Below are 17013 nucleotides of genomic sequence, written 5' to 3' on the forward strand. Positions count from 1 at the left end.
AAAAGAATACAGCAGAACCCCTGGTATATAGTATGTGTTCTATGGCACAGGTGACATGTGCCATTCCTGGCCTCCTCTTGGTCCTGCTCTTAAAAGAGTGTAGAATGCATGGATAATCCCAAGAATAACTCTGACTAGGCTCTAACTTGAGGGCTGGGGAAATTTCATTCCTTGCATCCATAATTCCTGGTATCTGGGTGAGGATCCAGTTGGGAGCCGAGTCCTGGCATCCTCTGTCAGGTAAGCCCGAGGACAGGGCCATCCTTGATCTGGTCCCTTCACCCTGAGTGTCACCACAAGGATATCCTTTGCTTGGGTGTGCGCCATGCAGGGCATGACCTCCATGGAGACCCATCTGGGCCAGGCAGCCTCCTCACCCAGGAGCAGCACGTCCTTGAACACCATGGATCGCTTTGTGGCTCCCAGCAGAAGGTGCTCGCCGGCGTGGGCTCTGAGCAGGGCCACCTGGAAGAGAGAAAAGATAGAGTCTGGCATCTACAGCCTTGGGAAGGCTGCTTCTGGCCAACTCAACGGCCCTGGGAGGGGCAGCTTAATGCTCCCTGCTGCCCCTATTTGCCTGAACTATGAAACGGACATCATAAAATGGCTGCTTTCCTCCCATGACTGATTTTTTTTTTTTTTGGTATCAGGAATCGAACTCAGGACCTTGCACTTGCCAGGCAGGTGCTTATGCCGCTGAGTTATACCCCCGGCCCCCTATGACTGATAAAACTAGGGACCTAGAAAGGAATGAGCAGAGCATAGGCCCTCAGAGCTGGGATGGCTCCTATCGACTCTGCCCTTGAATTGCTGTGTCCTTGGGCCGCATCTACTGCCTGGAGCAATTGTAGGCAACCTACTCTGGGCACTCTTTTGAAGAAGTTCAAAGACTTTCATCTGAATCTCAAAATAGTCTATGAACCTAAGTGTTCTAAAACCGTGGGTCCCAGAATGCTACCCCTGGATCAGCCACAGAGACTCATGAAAGGTACTTCATGAAAACAGATTCTACCAGATACTCTGCTTCTGGATGTGTAGGGAGCACCCCCAGGGATCTGCATCCAACAAGCTCCCCAGTTGATTCAGAAGTTCAATTGACTTTGGGAAATCACTGGTCCAGAAAATCTCCAGGGCATCCATCTACTTGACATTGTAAGATTCTAGGATTTTGAGAGAACATTACAGAAATTTGGATGTGGATACTGGTTCTCAGAACTGGCTTGCCCCGAGGCACAGGTTCAGCAGAGACAGCGGCCAGACCCCTTTCTCTTGTGGGGAAAAGCAGCAGCCTATGAAGGCTGAAGCCCAAGGTCAGGGTCCAGCTGGCACAGGCGGACACTGCCCTTCCTGTGAAGCCATCTGCCTCAGCATTTAGGTGAGGACCCAAGTTGGGCGAGACTAAAGGACCTAGTCTGTGAGGCGGGGCTGGGAGTTGGCAGGTTCTCTTGCAACCCTGCTGAGAAAGGTTCAAGTTCTACTGTTCACTCCTTCATCTGACTCTTCATTCTTTTGGTTATCCAATGTTCAATGTCTATTAAGTGCCAGACCCTTCTAGACAATGGGGCACAAAGGTGAAAAGAGTGACAAGGCCTCTAACTTTACAGAACTCGCATAGGGTAGGGTGACAGTATGTAAAGTAGAAAAGCAAGAAATAGGACAGGGGTGACTTGTGCTGTGAGTGAGGGAAGGAAAGAAGGAAACAAGAGAGGAAGGAGAGAGGGAGGGAAAGAGAGGGGAGGGAAAAAAATGAAAGGGGAAGGCTGTGTGGCAAAGAGCAATGGGGCAGGAGTAGTTACTTTACCTGAGAGTAAAGGGGAGGCCTTTCTAAGGAGGTAAAGCTGTTGTAAGGCATGCAAAAACCCTAGCATATACTAAGTTTCAGTTCTTATTTGCTGGCTGGCTTGCTGGATGGATGGATGGATGGATGGAAGGGAGAAAAGAAGGAAGACATAAAAGGAATGAATGCACGAGTCAACATCTTGTCCTCCTCTCTAGCCCGACCCCCTCTTGGCCAGCCACATGTCCTTACCCCTTCCATCCCTCCATAGCCAGAATCTTAAGACGAGTACTTAAAGAGAAAAAATGGGAAGACTTGGAGATGTGAACCCAATTGCCAAGAGCAGTGCAAAGGGAAGCAAAGATGCTAATGACCAAGCACCTGAGATCATCCAGGTGCTTATGCAGAGCTCCAGCCAACGCACTGGCTCCCAAACTGCAAGACAAAGGACCTGGATTCAATCCCAGCTCTGAGGCCATCTTGTTCTGTGCTTTGGACTGTCAGTTTCTCTCCCTGGCCTCAATCAGTTGTACCCAACCTTTTAGGTCTCAGTGGACTGATGTCCGCAAACCAAGATGCACACAAACTTGGAAGCTGGTTTCTGCAGCAATGTTGATTTCAGGATGGTGTCCTTTGGAGGACAGTGCCCCCAGATCTCTGAGGTTGGGCAAGATGGGCTCCTTATACACCATGAGTGGGTGTCCTGGTCCACCTCGGACATGGCACTTGTGCTGGGGGGTGGGCAGGAAGGGGGTGGTGGTGTTAATGATTGTCCTGTGTTACTGGCTACCCATCACTGCCCTCTGAGAATGCTCTGAGCCCCAGCCAGGGAGGTTTGGGTGGGAAATTGAGGTTAACAATTGCTCAGCTTGGGGGTATCTTGTTGTCCTGCTGAGCCCCTGGGAAGGAACAGGGGAGATTAAACATTAATGCAGATTCTCCAGCAGAGGGACTGGGGCCAGAGCACAAGGAGCTGGGAAGAAGGCAGGGCAGTTTGGACAAGATCCCTGCCCTGTCAATTCTCCTAAAGGAGGGAGAATCCAGGGAAGAGGTCTCTGGTCCAGCCGCAGGTGAAGCTGAGGAGCAGCCAAGCCGGGATTCTCCTAGGGCAACCACTGGCCAGTCTCACAGCGGCCCGAGAGGCTCCAGCCAACCACTGGCCAGTCTCACAGCAGCCCGAGAGGCTCCAGCCAAAGGAATTTGGAGAGCCCTGGTTTCACAGAGAGGCAGCTGCCTGCCTGCAAGTCTTCTGGAAGCTTTTAGAGGCGGGCATGCATTGTCAGTCTCCCAGGCTTCCTCTAAAGCTGGACAGGTGGCCTGGTCCAGCTTTCCATGCCCACATGGGAACATGTTCATGGAGGCCAAGTACTATTCTGGCCAGAGCTGTCACATGCAGTATCTCAGGAGCTCACCTGTCCTCAGACAGGCTACCCTTCCCCAGCCCCTTTCCCCAGGGACATTTTCAGTGCTCCAGAGAAGGCACTTCAAGGAAGAAAATGCTGAGTTAAGTCATCTTGAGGGGGATGAATACAGGGAAAAACCAATAATGGGGAGGCCAGCCGTGGTCCAACTATATGTGTTCCATGATCCTGTGCTTTTCAAACAAACTCATTACCCTTCCCCTGCAGAAAGAGTTGCCACCTGTCATCTTAAATTAAATTCCTTCTTTCCAAAGATTCTATAGATTTCTACCCCCAACACTGCTGTAAATATACCCAGTGTCAGAATATGATACTCCTCTCTCTTTTGAAGGCCTGCACTCTATTTCTTTGGGTGTATTTTAAAGTTCTGCCAAAAACAAACAAACAAACAAAAAAAACCTTTATGCCTCTTTGAAAAAATAAGTAAAAGAAAAAACACCAGGTCTACCCTGAGTCCTCCCAACTGCGCTTTGAAGTGAATAATTCCTGCTGGGCAGATAAGAAAATGGACAGAGGAAGCAGCTTGTCTAGGATGACCCAGGGAACTGGCCTTAGAGCCAGAGCTTAAAACCAATCTCCACATCCCTGGGCCTGGGTCCCTGTCAATACCTCCCAGGAGAGCTATGCAGCACTGAGGTCAGGAGCCAGAACTTTGAACTTTGGAGCTTCCCTGGCTAGTTCTAATCCCACCTGTCCTGGATACCAGTTATACGGCCTTGAGCGAGTTACTTAACCTCTCTCTGTCCATTTCCTCACCTCTAAGATGGGAAGAGTAGTAGTACCCACCTCATAGACACTGGGGGGTTTTCATGAGTTAATATTTCCAATTTAAACAGTTCTGGCCACACATGAGTGCTATGTGCTTTTTGTTGAGTAAGTCAAACCAGTCCATTGCTATATTGCATCCCAAAAGGGCCGGCAGGACCCTGGCGGCCCACTGTCCGACACCGCCCACGGCACATGTCCATCCTCACCTGATCGTCCAGCGGGAGCTCACAGAAAGCCGGGATGTACTTGGCCCACTCAACGAGTACCAGCAGCTGCTCCTTCATAGACTCACACACATCTGCGATGTTGGCAATCTTCTTGGCCCGAATGTCGCCATTGATTCCCGAGACGGGGGAGGTGATCTGCAGGAGAGGAAAAGCGCTGCAAGTGGCAGCCTCCACTTCCTGTCCCTTGACAAGGCCTGGTCCCTAGAACGTTTCCTTGTGTGTATTTCTAGCTCTGAAGGGAGCTCATTGGAGAGAAGTGAGAACTGCAGGATGAAGGAGCGGGCTCCTTATGGGCCGCTGCCGACCCTGCCTTCTCCTCCACGAGCCCCTTAGAGCCCAGGAGTCCTTGCCCCTAGTGAGGCAATAGCTGTGACCCACTTCTCATAGATGAAGATACTGGCACCCAGTTGCTATGACTTTCCCAAGGTCATGTAACAAACGCTTGGCCGAATCCCATTTGCCAACTGGATCCAGTGATCCTCAGTTTTCTTGGGGCTGCTCTTAGGTCCTCAGTGGTAGCAAAGCCCTGCTTGGCCTTTGAGTGAGCTGCCAGATGAACTAGACAGTGCTGAGAACCCCAGACCTAGGGTGAATTCTGTCTTGGCTATTGAACTGGCTATGACATTGGACTGTTTCCCTACTGTGGTGTCTGAGGTCCCTTCCCTCTGCAGCTCCAGGGCCTGGCTGGGAAGGGTGCAGGTGGAGGAAGTGAGGGATGTGGTGGGTGACGCAGTGGATCCCACAGTGTGGGATGTGGGTGTGATGGTGGCCCATACCTGCTGGGACAGGACCTCTGCCTGCAGGAGCGCGTTGATGGAGGGCAGGCTGCTGTCCTCGTAGCTGGACCTCCGTGTGCTGATGCGGTCCCGCTCGTTCTGGACAGCTATGAGGGGCAGAGAGAGAGGTGAGGGGGAAGGGAGGGGGTAGGGAAGGTGTGGGGGAGAGAGCCCTACCCAGGACATCAGTGGGGGTGGCAGGGCAAGGGGGCATCCACAGCACGGAGCCCAGCTCAGCCTGCAGGAGATAGGGAGATGCAGTCTAACTCAGCTCGCAGGAGAGCTTTCCAGACGCCAGAGCGGCTGCCCTCACAGTGGGGAGCTCCTGTGCGTACGACTGGCCCATGCCCAGGGGCACGGAAGACAGCAGAGGGCTGAGCAGGGTCTGGAGTACTGAGGAGGGCTCTGCCGAGATCACAGATCTCCAGGCTCTGTTTAGAAGACTGTTCCTCTCCGAGTGCAAATGTACAAGAAAAAAAGCAAAAGAAACTACTCCAGATGACACAGAGCTGACCCAGGGAGTCCTGAACTTGGGCAAGCTGTGGACAGGGTGACCTGGAGAACCCACCTGCCTGGCAGCCTGTTCACCATGCTCCTGACTCAACCTCCCAGTGTGCAAGGTGAGGCCACCTCCCTCCTGCCCCACACTGACGACTCTGACAGGGATCAGAGCCGCTGTCCCCACAGACCCCCAGCCCACCACCTACCCCCAGCTGAGTCCAGGCCCAAGATATCAGATGGCCTTTCCACCATCCAGCCCACAAAGCCCGACTGGGGAACTAGGATTTGCTGAGAGCAAGGAGGGAGGAGGAGGCTGCAGAAAGCTGAGCTCCTGCCAGGAATTTGCCTCTCACTCTGTGTTGGTGGGAATCGCATCTTCTTGGCGCCTCAGTTTCCCCACCCAAAGCTTTCCCCGCAACCTCCTCCCTCTATACCCTCGCATCTCAGGACCTGCAGGTGGATTCTCCTAGTCCTCCCTGCGTCCAAGCCTGGTCTTGGTACAATCCCTTCCCACCCCCCGGTCCTCTCCACATTTTCTTACACCCGGCCTGTCATCACTAATCCTTAAAAAATGGGCCCAGCACTTGCCTTGGACAGGCCCAGCGGGTGCCCCTGATGGTAAGAGGCAGAAGGGAGGAACCAAGATGAGGGAGACCCTCCACAGGGGTCTCTGGTTTCTGGTCTTGATCCTTGGGGCTAAGCTCCTCTCAGTAGACAGAAGGACCCTCCAAATACCCCTTGGAGCATGTCCCCTCTGCCTCTCACCCCTGCTTTGTATGAACTTCCACTCGTCCACTCCGTCCCTTCCAAAATGGTCTCTGTCCTGACAAGCCTCCCTCAACCTCAGAGCCTTTGCTGCTGTTATGCCTGCTGCCTGCAGTCCCCTTTCCTCAGGGCTTAACTCTCTTCCCTTTGCACCCCCACAGAATGTCACCGTATCAGGCACCTTCTCCCCCGCCATCTGCCAGAGCAGCTCCTCTTTCAGACTCTGCCCCTTTATTCTGCTTTATTTTTCTTCAAGATACTTATTGCAACGTTATTTGCTAATTTCTCTATTGTTTTTATCCCTGTAACACAGGAAACTCCAGACAGCCGGAACTCTGGTTTACTGCTGTCACCCCCGGGAACCTAGCGTAGCCCAGCGCGCGGTAGGCACTGGATGAGACAGCGCTCCCTCTTACCCACACCCCCTGTCTCCATGGAATGCTGACATCCAGCAGTTCAACTTCCTGTTGATTCTACACATCATTAAAAGCCAAGCATAAAAGTCAGGGGGGTACAGTAGAGATGCCAGGTAGGGAAGCTCCCCTTGCCGCTCCCCTGCCCAGCCCACCGCACCCCTCCCTGGCAGCAGCCGCACCCAGCAGGGCCTGGGGAGGCAGGAATGAAAGGGCCACAGTCAGCAGCTGCGGATAGGGCTCCTCAAGGTTAGCTGGCCTTATCAGTGCTCGGCGCGAGCTCAGTCACGGAATGATGTTTTCCAAGTGTTTGCTCAGTATTAGCAGGGTCGGGGACCTAATGTAACTTCCATTGAATATTAACCGACACAGCCAGAGGCAGAGAGGAGATGAGCCTGTCTTTCCAGAGGATCCCAGTGGAGCCTGGGGTGCTCAGCCAGGCTTCCAAGGAAGGGCTCATTAGATGGTCCTGGCCTGTCACCAACCCGCCTCTCCTGAATCCCCTGGGCTTCTGATGCCACGATCTAGATATTTGTTGTGGGCTTGACAGTGAGACCAGGCAGGTGTCCATCTCCCTAGCCTCAGTTACAGGACAGAATCCTCCACATGCTGTAGCTTCCCAGGCTCTTGAATTTCTCCCTCAGGAGTCTTTGCCATCCAGGGAAGGCCCTTCCAGTCACAGCAGGGATATCCTCTGACCAGGACGGACCAGCCAGTGGAATCTGAAGCCCTCTCGGAAGTGGGGAGGAAGTTTCAGAATCGAGGCCAGAACAAGCCTCCCAAAGGGCTCACTCTAAGTTTTACTCCAGGGAGTTTGATGCCTGCTCGGCTCTGAGGGGTCTGGGTTCTAGACCTGACTCCACTCCATTCCAACCTGTGCAGCGGGGGTTAGACTTGATGACTTCTAGACCCAGCTGGGTGCCGGGGGAGGCAGGGAATGAAAGGGCCACAGTTAGCACCTCACATTTTCTGATCTTCAACAACCACATTTAGGCTTCAGTCCTCAAATCTTCTGGTGAGATTTATCATTATGGAAAGGAAACGAAAATGTGTCTCAACTCTCCTAGCTAGTGAGGCTTCCACTGCCTCTCACCTGGCTTTGGGAACTTCCCATCAGGCTGAGGAGGGCTGCTGGAGGCTGGCAGACTTGAGCAGTAGAGTTAGCAAAACCCAGCTTTCCAGGGCTTGGCCGCAGGGACCATGGAACACTGTGTTCCTGTGACCCAGTTTCAAAGCTGTCATGTATCATGGTCTTCTGTTAATCCAGGCATGCAAATAAGCACCCGTGTTTACTAGCCCACTCTACTCGCCACCAGTGAATCTGCTATTCTCCTGGCAGAATGCCCTTTTTCCCGGCTTAAGAGACCTTTTCAAGGTCAAGCTAGGGCTGAAGGGCCTAGGACTACCCCCTGCACCCCAGGAGCTGGGACCTGGAGTCTGTGGCTCTGTGAATCATTATACACCCTCCTCACTTTGTAGATGGAAAAACTGGAGCACAGAAGGGATGGAGACTTCCCTCTGGATATTTAGCAAAGGCTGACCAACGCAGGACCAGGCCACAGTTAGCCTAGGTAGTTGGTTAGCCACCTGCTGCTAACTCCCTTCCACATGTTGGCATTTCTACATGAGAGAGTCATTCCCTCAAACAGTGCTCTCCAAACACCCTCTCTGGACAATCATAGCACCTAAAATCTTAGCTTACTGGGATACAAGAATCATGGATATTGGGACCTTGGACTGCAGTTCTCAGTTTTGTCTCTAGTATTCATAAAAATGCACCACATCCCCATTCATAACACTTCCCATGCCACAAAGTGGTCCTCGGCTTGGAGGTGAGAGTGGGTGAGGCAGTCTCATCCTCATGGAAAGCTTGGATAAGGGGGGTGGTGGCAAAAGCCCCTCCTTCCTTGGAGAACCACTGAGGTCTCTTCAGAGCAAAATCTTCAGGACCTGATTTTCCAACAAAACTCTGCAGCTTAACCTAAGGCCTGTGGGGATGAGACACAGATGTTCCTGAGGGAAGGAGCAAAGAACACAGGGGCTCAGGGGCAGGGATGGAAGACAGGGAGGCTGCCAGAGTCATGTTCCTCCTCCTCAGGTGGCCTGGGTGGGGCTGAGTTCCTGAGTTCCTGGTGGGCTGGTGTGTGTGTGCGTGTGTGTGTGTGTGTGTCTGTGTGTCCGTGTGTCTGTGTAGGACTAGACTGAGGGCTTGGCTAGTAAGACATAACCATGGGCTAGTAGGAAAAGTCTGAGTCTGTCCCAGAGCTGGCTGGAAAAGGAGAGTTGAGAAGAAAGAAATAAAGAGGTTTACAAATGGACTCAAGTTACTTTGAAAAGTGGTTAAAAGATTTTCGCTTTCTGGGCTTGGGCTGCAAACAATTTGTAAACTTTCTTGGGGTCTGGAGGGCACAAGATCTGCAATGTTGAAGTGCCGTCCAAATAGCACAGAGCCTGGGTTTGGACCTCAGCTCTTCCACTGATAGAACATGGGGCCTTTGGCAAGTGCTAACCCCTGTGGGCCTCAGTTTTCTCACCCATGGAGAGCAGGTTCCAGCCACACAAAGCGGTCGTGAGACCCAAAGGTGGGAAGAACCCAGCCCAGTGACTGGTACCTGCTGGTAGCAGGAGGCCTGGCAAGACGTTAATGGATACTGTGCTCTGCCATCCCTGTCCCCTCCGACCGGGGGTAAGTCTCTGACCTTGTTCCTACTATCCACACGGGAAAAACCCTGGAGGTCACCTGCTCTCCAAGGAGGAAAACTAAGGGGCTGAGGCACTTGCCCCTGGACAAGAAGGTCAGGAACGGAGCCCCCGCTGTGCACCTCTGTGAAGTCTGGGGGAGCTGGGATGTCACGCTGTCTGCTTTTCCGGATGTTAGAAATACTAGATTGAGGGAAAGCACACCCCTTGGCTGCCCTGGGTGGCACCAGCAAGCCGGGTGGCAGTTGCTGGGAGCCTGAGTGGCTCAGCGGGAGCTTATCTCTGCATCTTTCTCAAGACCAAGCCCAGCCACTCCCTGTGGTCAGATCCCCAGGCCCTCCCTCCTCTCAGCCATTAGCCAGTCCCGCTGGGGCCTGTCACCCAGCCATAAAGTGTGGCTACAGTTGTAAATGACGGTAGATCTCCCAGTTGGCGCAGGTGGGGCGGCGGGGTTACGGGGAGGGCCGAGCTCACCTTCCTTCTTCATGCCAGCCCGGAAGCACTTCTTGAGCCTGCAGTAACGGCACTGGTTCCTCTTGTCTTTGTCCACCACGCACTGCCGGCTGAATCTAGGGAGAACTTTAGATGGTTGGATAGAGAAGACACAGCCTCCTCTTAAGACAAATGTCCAGCCCCAACCTCCTTGCTGTATCTCTGTACCCCAGGAATTCCCATGCAAACTGCTCAGGAGCTGCAGGGTCCTAGGGACTCTCTGAGAGTCCAGTCTACGCTGCCAAACACAGGGACAGCAACAGAAGACCCTGGGTCACTCAGCTGGCTGAGCAGAGCTGAGTAGGAAACTTCAGTCTCCTAAGAGCTGTTCTTCCACATCCTGTGAGCATGCAGAGACCATAACAGACCCTGGTCCTGGTTTCAAATCAATCCTTGGTCCACAGAGACTCTGGGGCCGGGGGTAGAGGTGAGGTAGACATGGTGATGGATGGTGGATCTGGGGGAACCTGGGAAAAACGCTAGCCCTCCAAGCCATAACTTTCTCATCTGTTAAATGGGAATGATAGTAGTACCCAACCCCAAGGGGTACTGACAGATGACAATAAGATAACACGTAGATGGGGCTTGGCACAGATTCTGCACATGGTGGGTGCTCACAATTGACAGCTGCTAAGATTTTATTATTGTTCTTATCCAAAATGGTAGATGCTTTTGAAAGAGGGATCTCCAAAGCCTTGGGTAGCCTTTGGGGTAGGAAGAAAGGCCAGGGGCCAGTCCCCTACTTGTCCCAGAAAAAGTGCCTGGTTGGAGGACAGGTTCCATGCTCTTTAGGGTCAGAAAATAGGGCTACTCAAGTAGATGTTCTCACCTGGATCCACAAGGCCTAAGAAACCAGAAGAATCTGGAAGACTGTGAAGGGCAGATGCCTCCAGGACCCACCCAGGAAGAAGACAGTCCATGTGCACCCATTTTCCAGCTGAAGAAATCAAGGCCTGAGTGGGGCTCCTCACCTGCAGGAGTACATGTGGTTTTTCCTCACGCTCCTCCGGAAGAAACCTTTGCAGCCGTCACAACTCGAGGCACCATAGTGCTTGCCTGTGGCCCGGTCCCCGCAGATGGCACAGAGGGCACTGACACCCAGGCTGTTGGGTGCGTTGAGGTTGGCACCTTCTGATGGAGATGTATCTGTGCCGGAAGAGAAGGGAGTCAAGACCTGGGAAGGGCAGGAAGTCAGAAACCAGTAGCCTTGTGGGGATCTTCACCAGAACTGGGGGCCATTTCTGTTGTGTGACCTTGGGAAGGTCACTCGGCCTTTTGGAGCCTCAGTTTCACATTTATAAAGGGCCTGCTCCTCCCTCAGGAGGATGCTACTCCCGACTCTCTCAGAGGAACAAACATCTGGCCAATTCTAGGTGCATTCAGTCCTTCTAGACTCGTAGTTGGGCAAAGGGGCTCTAGAAAGACAATTACTCCACATTTTTCCCCAGAACCAGGCGCTGTCCCTCTTCCTCCCTGAGTGACCAGAGCTGGGTGCACCTCAGCTTGTGCCCATGCCCTGCTGACAGGGCGCAGGGAAGACACGCACTGAGAATATTCATTCTTTCCTGGGGGTAGGGGGTGTGGCAAAGGCCTAGGCACCTCTCCAACGCCTCCCAGGCCAGGGGTGAGATGACCACACCTACCTAAATGTGAGGAGGGAGATTGGAAGCCATCCACAAAGAGGAATTTGGCTTGGGTGCCAAGGGTCCTGGGCCCTTGTGCTAATGCTGTCACTAAGCCATTTGTGACCTTGGGCAAGTTCCTTTTCCTTACTTCCTGATTGCCTAAGTAAATTGATCAGGCTACAGATTTTTTAAAAAACATCAGCAGTCGAGTCCCCTTTTCTGTAAGCAAACTGTCCACCAAAGATAGACTCTTCAGGGAAGAAGACACACTTGTGTTTCCAGAGAAACTCTGAAACTGGCTTTTGATTCCTAAGGGGATATCCAGTTAGGAAGAGGGCTGTAGCACTATTATCAAGAACACAGACTGTGGGGCTGGGAATATAGCTCAGCGGCCTAAGTGCCTGCATGGCAAGTGCAAGGTCCTGAGTTCAATTCCTACTACAAAAAAAAAAAAAAAAAAAGAAGCTGATAAGGTCCCTTGTTGCTTTGCTACCTTCTGCCCAACACAAACTGTTTCTCCTCTGTGATGCCTGTCTGCTGCACCATCTTGCTTTCAAGCCAGCAGACTATGGAATGACATCTCTACAAATTGTGAGCTAAATAAAGAACACAGATTGTGAAGCTCTTCAGCCCAGGATCAAAACCTAGCTGGCCCCACTCAGTCACATGACATTGGCCAGGTCAGTTTATTTCTCATGCCTTTGTTTCCTTGACTGTAAAACAGGGTGCATCATAATCCCCTAGGGCGATTCTGAGGACTCCGCAAATCGGTGCGTATGAAGTGCTTGGCACACGGTAAGCTCTAGATCCTCATTCGTGGAAGAACACTTCTCTGCAGAAGAAAAGTCTCGAAGCAGGTGACTGGCAGCCCACACCTCACTTCTGCTGTTGCCCAGCTGAACATCTCCTAGGCCTCCCAAGTGTGCCCAGGAGGGCGGCCCCCTCTGCCTGGTGAATTATTCCTGGAGACAGGGATAATTGTTAAGCTGCATTGGTGTCCTTTCTCCCCCCGGCTTCTCCTCCCCCAAGCCCAGGGAAGAGCTGACCCCACCTTCCTGCCACTCAGCAAGAGGCTGGGGAAGGACTGGCTGGGTACCGTGGGGCAGATCGTCTTCCCCCTGAAGTCAGTGGGCCACCCCCATTCTCCAGGTGAGGAGAGTGAGGCTCAGAGAGGACAATGACCTGTCCAGCACTGCCAACACTGCTAAGTAGAGGGCCTGGGTTGGGTGTGGGGGATGGCTCCCACCATACGGCACAGGCAGGCAGGGGTGTCCCTCAGAAGCTGAAGAAGCTAGGACTTCCTGCTGTTGCTCCTGGAGTGGAGTGGGGGATGGGAGAGCAGCTTTCCCTGGGTGGGGAGATGTCCTTTGAGCCACCAGCTCAAGATGTACCCAGAACACTTTGGAGGACAACTTCATATAGCCCTAGTACCCCAATCACTGTGAATTCCAGTGGGGGATGCAGACCCTGCTTAGAGTCCTAGAGGAGCCCCACATGGGGCTGGGCCAGCCAGTAGGACTCAGCACTCAGGAACCTTATCTTATTTTGTCTTCTGGTTAGCCCTGGGAGGCAGGCGCTACTACTTATCCCACTGTATAGATAAGGAAACTGAGGCCAGGGAGGAAAATGGCTTGCCAGATTCACACAGACAGGGAGGATCTTTCTGGCTCTAGAGTTGTGTCGTGTCTTTGGGACATCTAGCCAAGGGGCCTGGCCTCTGCCCCAGGAAGCCATGATTCCCTGGCTGAGTGGCCAGGAGTGTGACAGTACATACTGTTCCCGCCAAGTGCAGCAGCAACTTGTCTGCTATTTCCAGTGTGTTTTCCCCTCGAACCCCTCACATGATCCCCAGATCTTCTAGAAGCCAGCTGGCCAGCAGCTCCTTGAGCCCAGGGGAGAAGGAGCCCATTTTTTTAGAAGATAGAGGCCAAGAGAGGAGACGATGAGCCCAAGGTCACATGGTAGATGGATGGCAGGGCCAGGTGAGCACCTGGTGAGACTGACCCAGCGTCCAGCTGCTGCTTCCTCTTCCTTGCTCTACTGACCACGAGCTCTCCAGAGCTCAGCCGAGCTGCAGCCTGACACCGGCCGTGTGGCTCAGAGCCATGGCAGGAAAGCGGGTGGCAGGCTGACCTCGGCCAGCTGCCACCTCTTCTCTGAGGCTGGCCTGGAACTCATTAGGCCCTTCTCCAGGAGGTTCCTGGCTCGCGGGCCTCCTCCTTTCCTCCATTTCCTTGTGGAGGAGAACAATCCGTGTGCTACAGAGATGTCCCAGTGATGCTGGAGTGTACAAATGGGGGAGACGCACCAAGTAACAAAATCTGTTCAGAGAGAGATATGTTCCTCCACTGGCAAATGGCAATATCAAAGCCTCTCACTCTGAGGGTGCAGACAACATGCACACAGGTCTGAAAATGGGCGCATGCATAATGCTACACAGGACGTATATGCAGAAAGCACAGCGTAAACAAATGTGCCCACATTCACAATCGTTTCCGGTCAGTGACCCACCTATGTAGCACACATGCACAAATATCCACAGACACACGTACACACATACATCACTTACACACACAAGCTGGACAAACATAGGCACCCCTGGAGACACAAGTGTAGGCCCAGTCCACGGAGAAGTACAAATGGAAACGGACACAGAACACAAATACACACATGAACACAAATATGCAGACATAGTTCCCCAGGTACACGTTTGCCCACGCAGTATACCACCCCACTCACACACATACACAGAAACGGGATCACACACCTGATCTCACACACCATACACATAGCTCCTTCGTCAGCAAAGCTGCCCTGAGGACTCCATTTTCCCCAACCTCCCATTCTCCAGGAAAGTTCCAAAGGCGCTCTGAGATACAGCTATGTCTATAGCACCATTGTCGCCAGGGACGGGACGAACCTTTCCAGCTCTCTGACCTAAGCCCAGGAGGGGGCCATGTTGGGCTGAATCACTGGAGCCCGATACCCAGAGGGAGCTCACCATCGTGTCTCTCTGTTTCCAGTGATACACAGAGCAGGACAGCTGTGAGGTCACAGGGACTGTGGAAGGGCCTGGGGGATACCCGGGATCTACTTTTGCTGGAAATTTGCCCCTGCAGGCTCTCCCTCACCCAGAATGCCCCGGGTGGCTGTCCCTGGCCACATTTGCTTCACCTGGCAACCCCTGTACTTGCCTACAGGACCATTTTCGGTCATTCTCCTCCCACCCAAAGTCAAGGGCCAAAGATCCGCTCCCACACCTGGGCACACCTGTTCCCACTGGCACACCTGCCCCCACCTACCATTGCCCATCGCCAACACCTGCACGTTCTCGAATTCCAGGGTGGTGTAGGCTGGGTCCAGCGCAGCACTGTAGTCAGCCATGTCCATGTCGACCAAGGTTTTGGAGAGGCGCATTCTCCCCTGCCTCCACACCTCGCCCCCACCCTGCCCGCGATGCCCACCCTGAAGCCTCTGGGCTGAGCCCCAGCGCCCGCCCTCCACCCTCCCCCTGCCTCCTCCCAGGTCCCTTCTCTGCCTCCCTTCCTTTCAGAGTGTCTTCTGGGAGCCTAGGCGCAGGGGTGGAGGCTCTGCAGGGAGGGTGGGGGTTAATGGTTAATCGTCCCGCTGCTGGGTAGGCTGGGCGCCGCTGAAGGGATCTGGCTGTTGGTCGGCTCTGACTGACACCCGGGGTGCTAATTACCACTGTGGCGGCTCTAACTTGCCAATATTCAGTTATCAATTCTGCAAAGCAGGCACTGAGTCGTCGGCATCCATTCGACCCCCGGCTTGGCCACTCCAAGCCACTTCCCCCGACTCGGTACGGGACACCTAACCGACATGCTCAGGCACTGACTAGCCAGCTCAACGCCCTAATTCAGTGACTTCCTAAATCATTGACTTCTACCTGCAGTGTTGTTGCAATGATAAAGTTGCCTTGCGGCCCACGAATGGGAAACCTAATCTCTAGCCGATACTGGTCCAGTGGACCCTTGGACAGGGACCTCTCTTCTAGTTTCTCACTAGGCTGGCAGCAGGGTGGCCTGGCAGTCTGGGAGGTCCCCACTCACCTCTAGGTCCCATCCTGGCTCCCTGAGACCCGCCAGCTCTGCAGCTCCCAGCTGCCGTGGCTGGGCCGGACCTCCTCGCTGCCTCCTCCGTCCCTTCTTCCTGCTTCGCTGGGCCGCCGCCCCACCCCCAAACAACCTGAGACAAGGCCTGAAGCCCCACAGGCCTGGGTTTACATTCTGGCGCCTACCATCTACAAACTGTCACTCTGGGTCAATGATTCTTCTCCCTGAGCCTCAGTTTACTTCTCTGTAAAATGTACAATCAACTTCAATGGGTGGTTCGAGCATTCAGTGAGATGGGAGAAGAAAAACACCTCACTGTCTGTGGCCAATACCGGTCACCACCTGTCCCCTTTTCCCCGCTTTGTACTCCCTTTTTTGCCCATGGGGCGGGATGCGGAGGCACCCCTGTGAGGCCTCCAGGAGCCTCCCGCTCAGAGTGTCCCCAGGCTGGGCGTACTGATCTGCTGCTGCTCTTGACATCCTGGCGGGGTGGGGAACAAGGGGCCCTGCACTTTGCTTTTGGACGAGGCCCTGGAAATTCTGCAGCTGTCCGACCCATCTTTGGTCTTTGGCTCATAGCTTCTCCTGTTCTCACACCCTCCAGCCCTCTAGGCCTGCTCTGCAGATGCTGCTGAGGGTTCCTGATCTAGCGGAGGAGGAGGCAGAGTCCCCGTGTAGGCGACAGAGAGTGAAGGTGGGGGCCTTGGGGGTCTGGTGCACCTGTGATCTGGAAGGACAGGTTAAAGGATGTAGTGACAGCCGGGGCGACAGTGGGAGAACGAGAATCCACTCACCGAGCGAGGGGTGGGTGAATTGGTGAGTGAGCGAATCGGAGATAGGGAAAACAACTGTGAGAGTTGAGTGAGTGAATGAGTGGTATTCGCCAGGAGGAGGATTAGTGAGCAGATGAATTAATAAGTGAATAAGCAAGCGGGTGGGTGAATTAGTGAGCAAATAAGGACCGGGGCCCGTGGGTTTGAGCGGTGGAAGGGGGCATCCTGACTCTTCCTCCAACCACTGGACGTCCTTTCCTGGCCTGCTCAGCTTCCCTCTCCTCTCCCCTCTTCCTACAGCCCAGATGCCAGGGGCAGGAGAGCAATGGCTCTAGAAGAGAAAAGAAGCCGGATTTGGTGCCAGGAAACCTGGGCTTAGAAACCAGCTCTCTCACTATTTGGATGGCTTCATTTCCATCACATCTCTTCTCAGGGCCTCAATTTCTCCATCTGTAAAATGGGGAGATGATCCTGGCCCAACTGTTTCTTGGTTAGGACAAGACTCTAGGAAGGGAAGGAGGGAGGCCTCCCAATCAACACCTTGAGATGAATGATTGAAATAAGATTCTGAAGGGGACTTCAGATGCCGGTGGGTTCTTCCCACGCCCTGCATCAGGAACGTCTGGTCTTGGCTCAGGTGCCCATGGAGGGAACACAGGGCTGGATGGAAAGGGAAGATGCATAAGGGTGAACACAGATGTG

The 17013-nt window shown here is 53.5% G+C and overlaps 1 protein-coding gene across 5 annotated transcripts in view; it reads right to left on the bottom strand.

The window, feature by feature from the left end:
* Positions 1-17013, bottom strand: part of Hnf4a (hepatocyte nuclear factor 4, alpha) — a 37254-nt gene that overhangs the window by 11069 nt on the left and 9172 nt on the right. For 2 of the 5 annotated variants that reach the window (XM_005392478.1, XM_005392477.1), the window contains exons 1-6: positions 14768-15035; positions 10812-10986; positions 9823-9917; positions 4970-5076; positions 4173-4328; positions 378-465 (exon numbers count right to left, since the gene is read on the bottom strand). In XM_005392478.1, coding sequence (XP_005392535.1) covers positions 378-465; positions 4173-4328; positions 4970-5076; positions 9823-9917; positions 10812-10986; positions 14768-14882 — 736 coding nt within the window. In that variant the 5' untranslated portion in view covers positions 14883-15035. Of the gene's footprint in view, positions 1-377; positions 466-4172; positions 4329-4969; positions 5077-9822; positions 9918-10811; positions 10987-14767; positions 15036-15535; positions 15615-17013 lie in introns of those variants that run through there. The other 3 variants (XM_005392475.2, XM_005392474.2, XM_005392479.2) reach the window with 2 other exon arrangements.

Source organism: Chinchilla lanigera, unplaced genomic scaffold (genome assembly GCF_000276665.1).
Source record: "Chinchilla lanigera isolate Chin_1 unplaced genomic scaffold, ChiLan1.0 scaffold00044, whole genome shotgun sequence".
Taxonomy (NCBI): domain Eukaryota; kingdom Metazoa; phylum Chordata; class Mammalia; order Rodentia; family Chinchillidae; genus Chinchilla; species Chinchilla lanigera.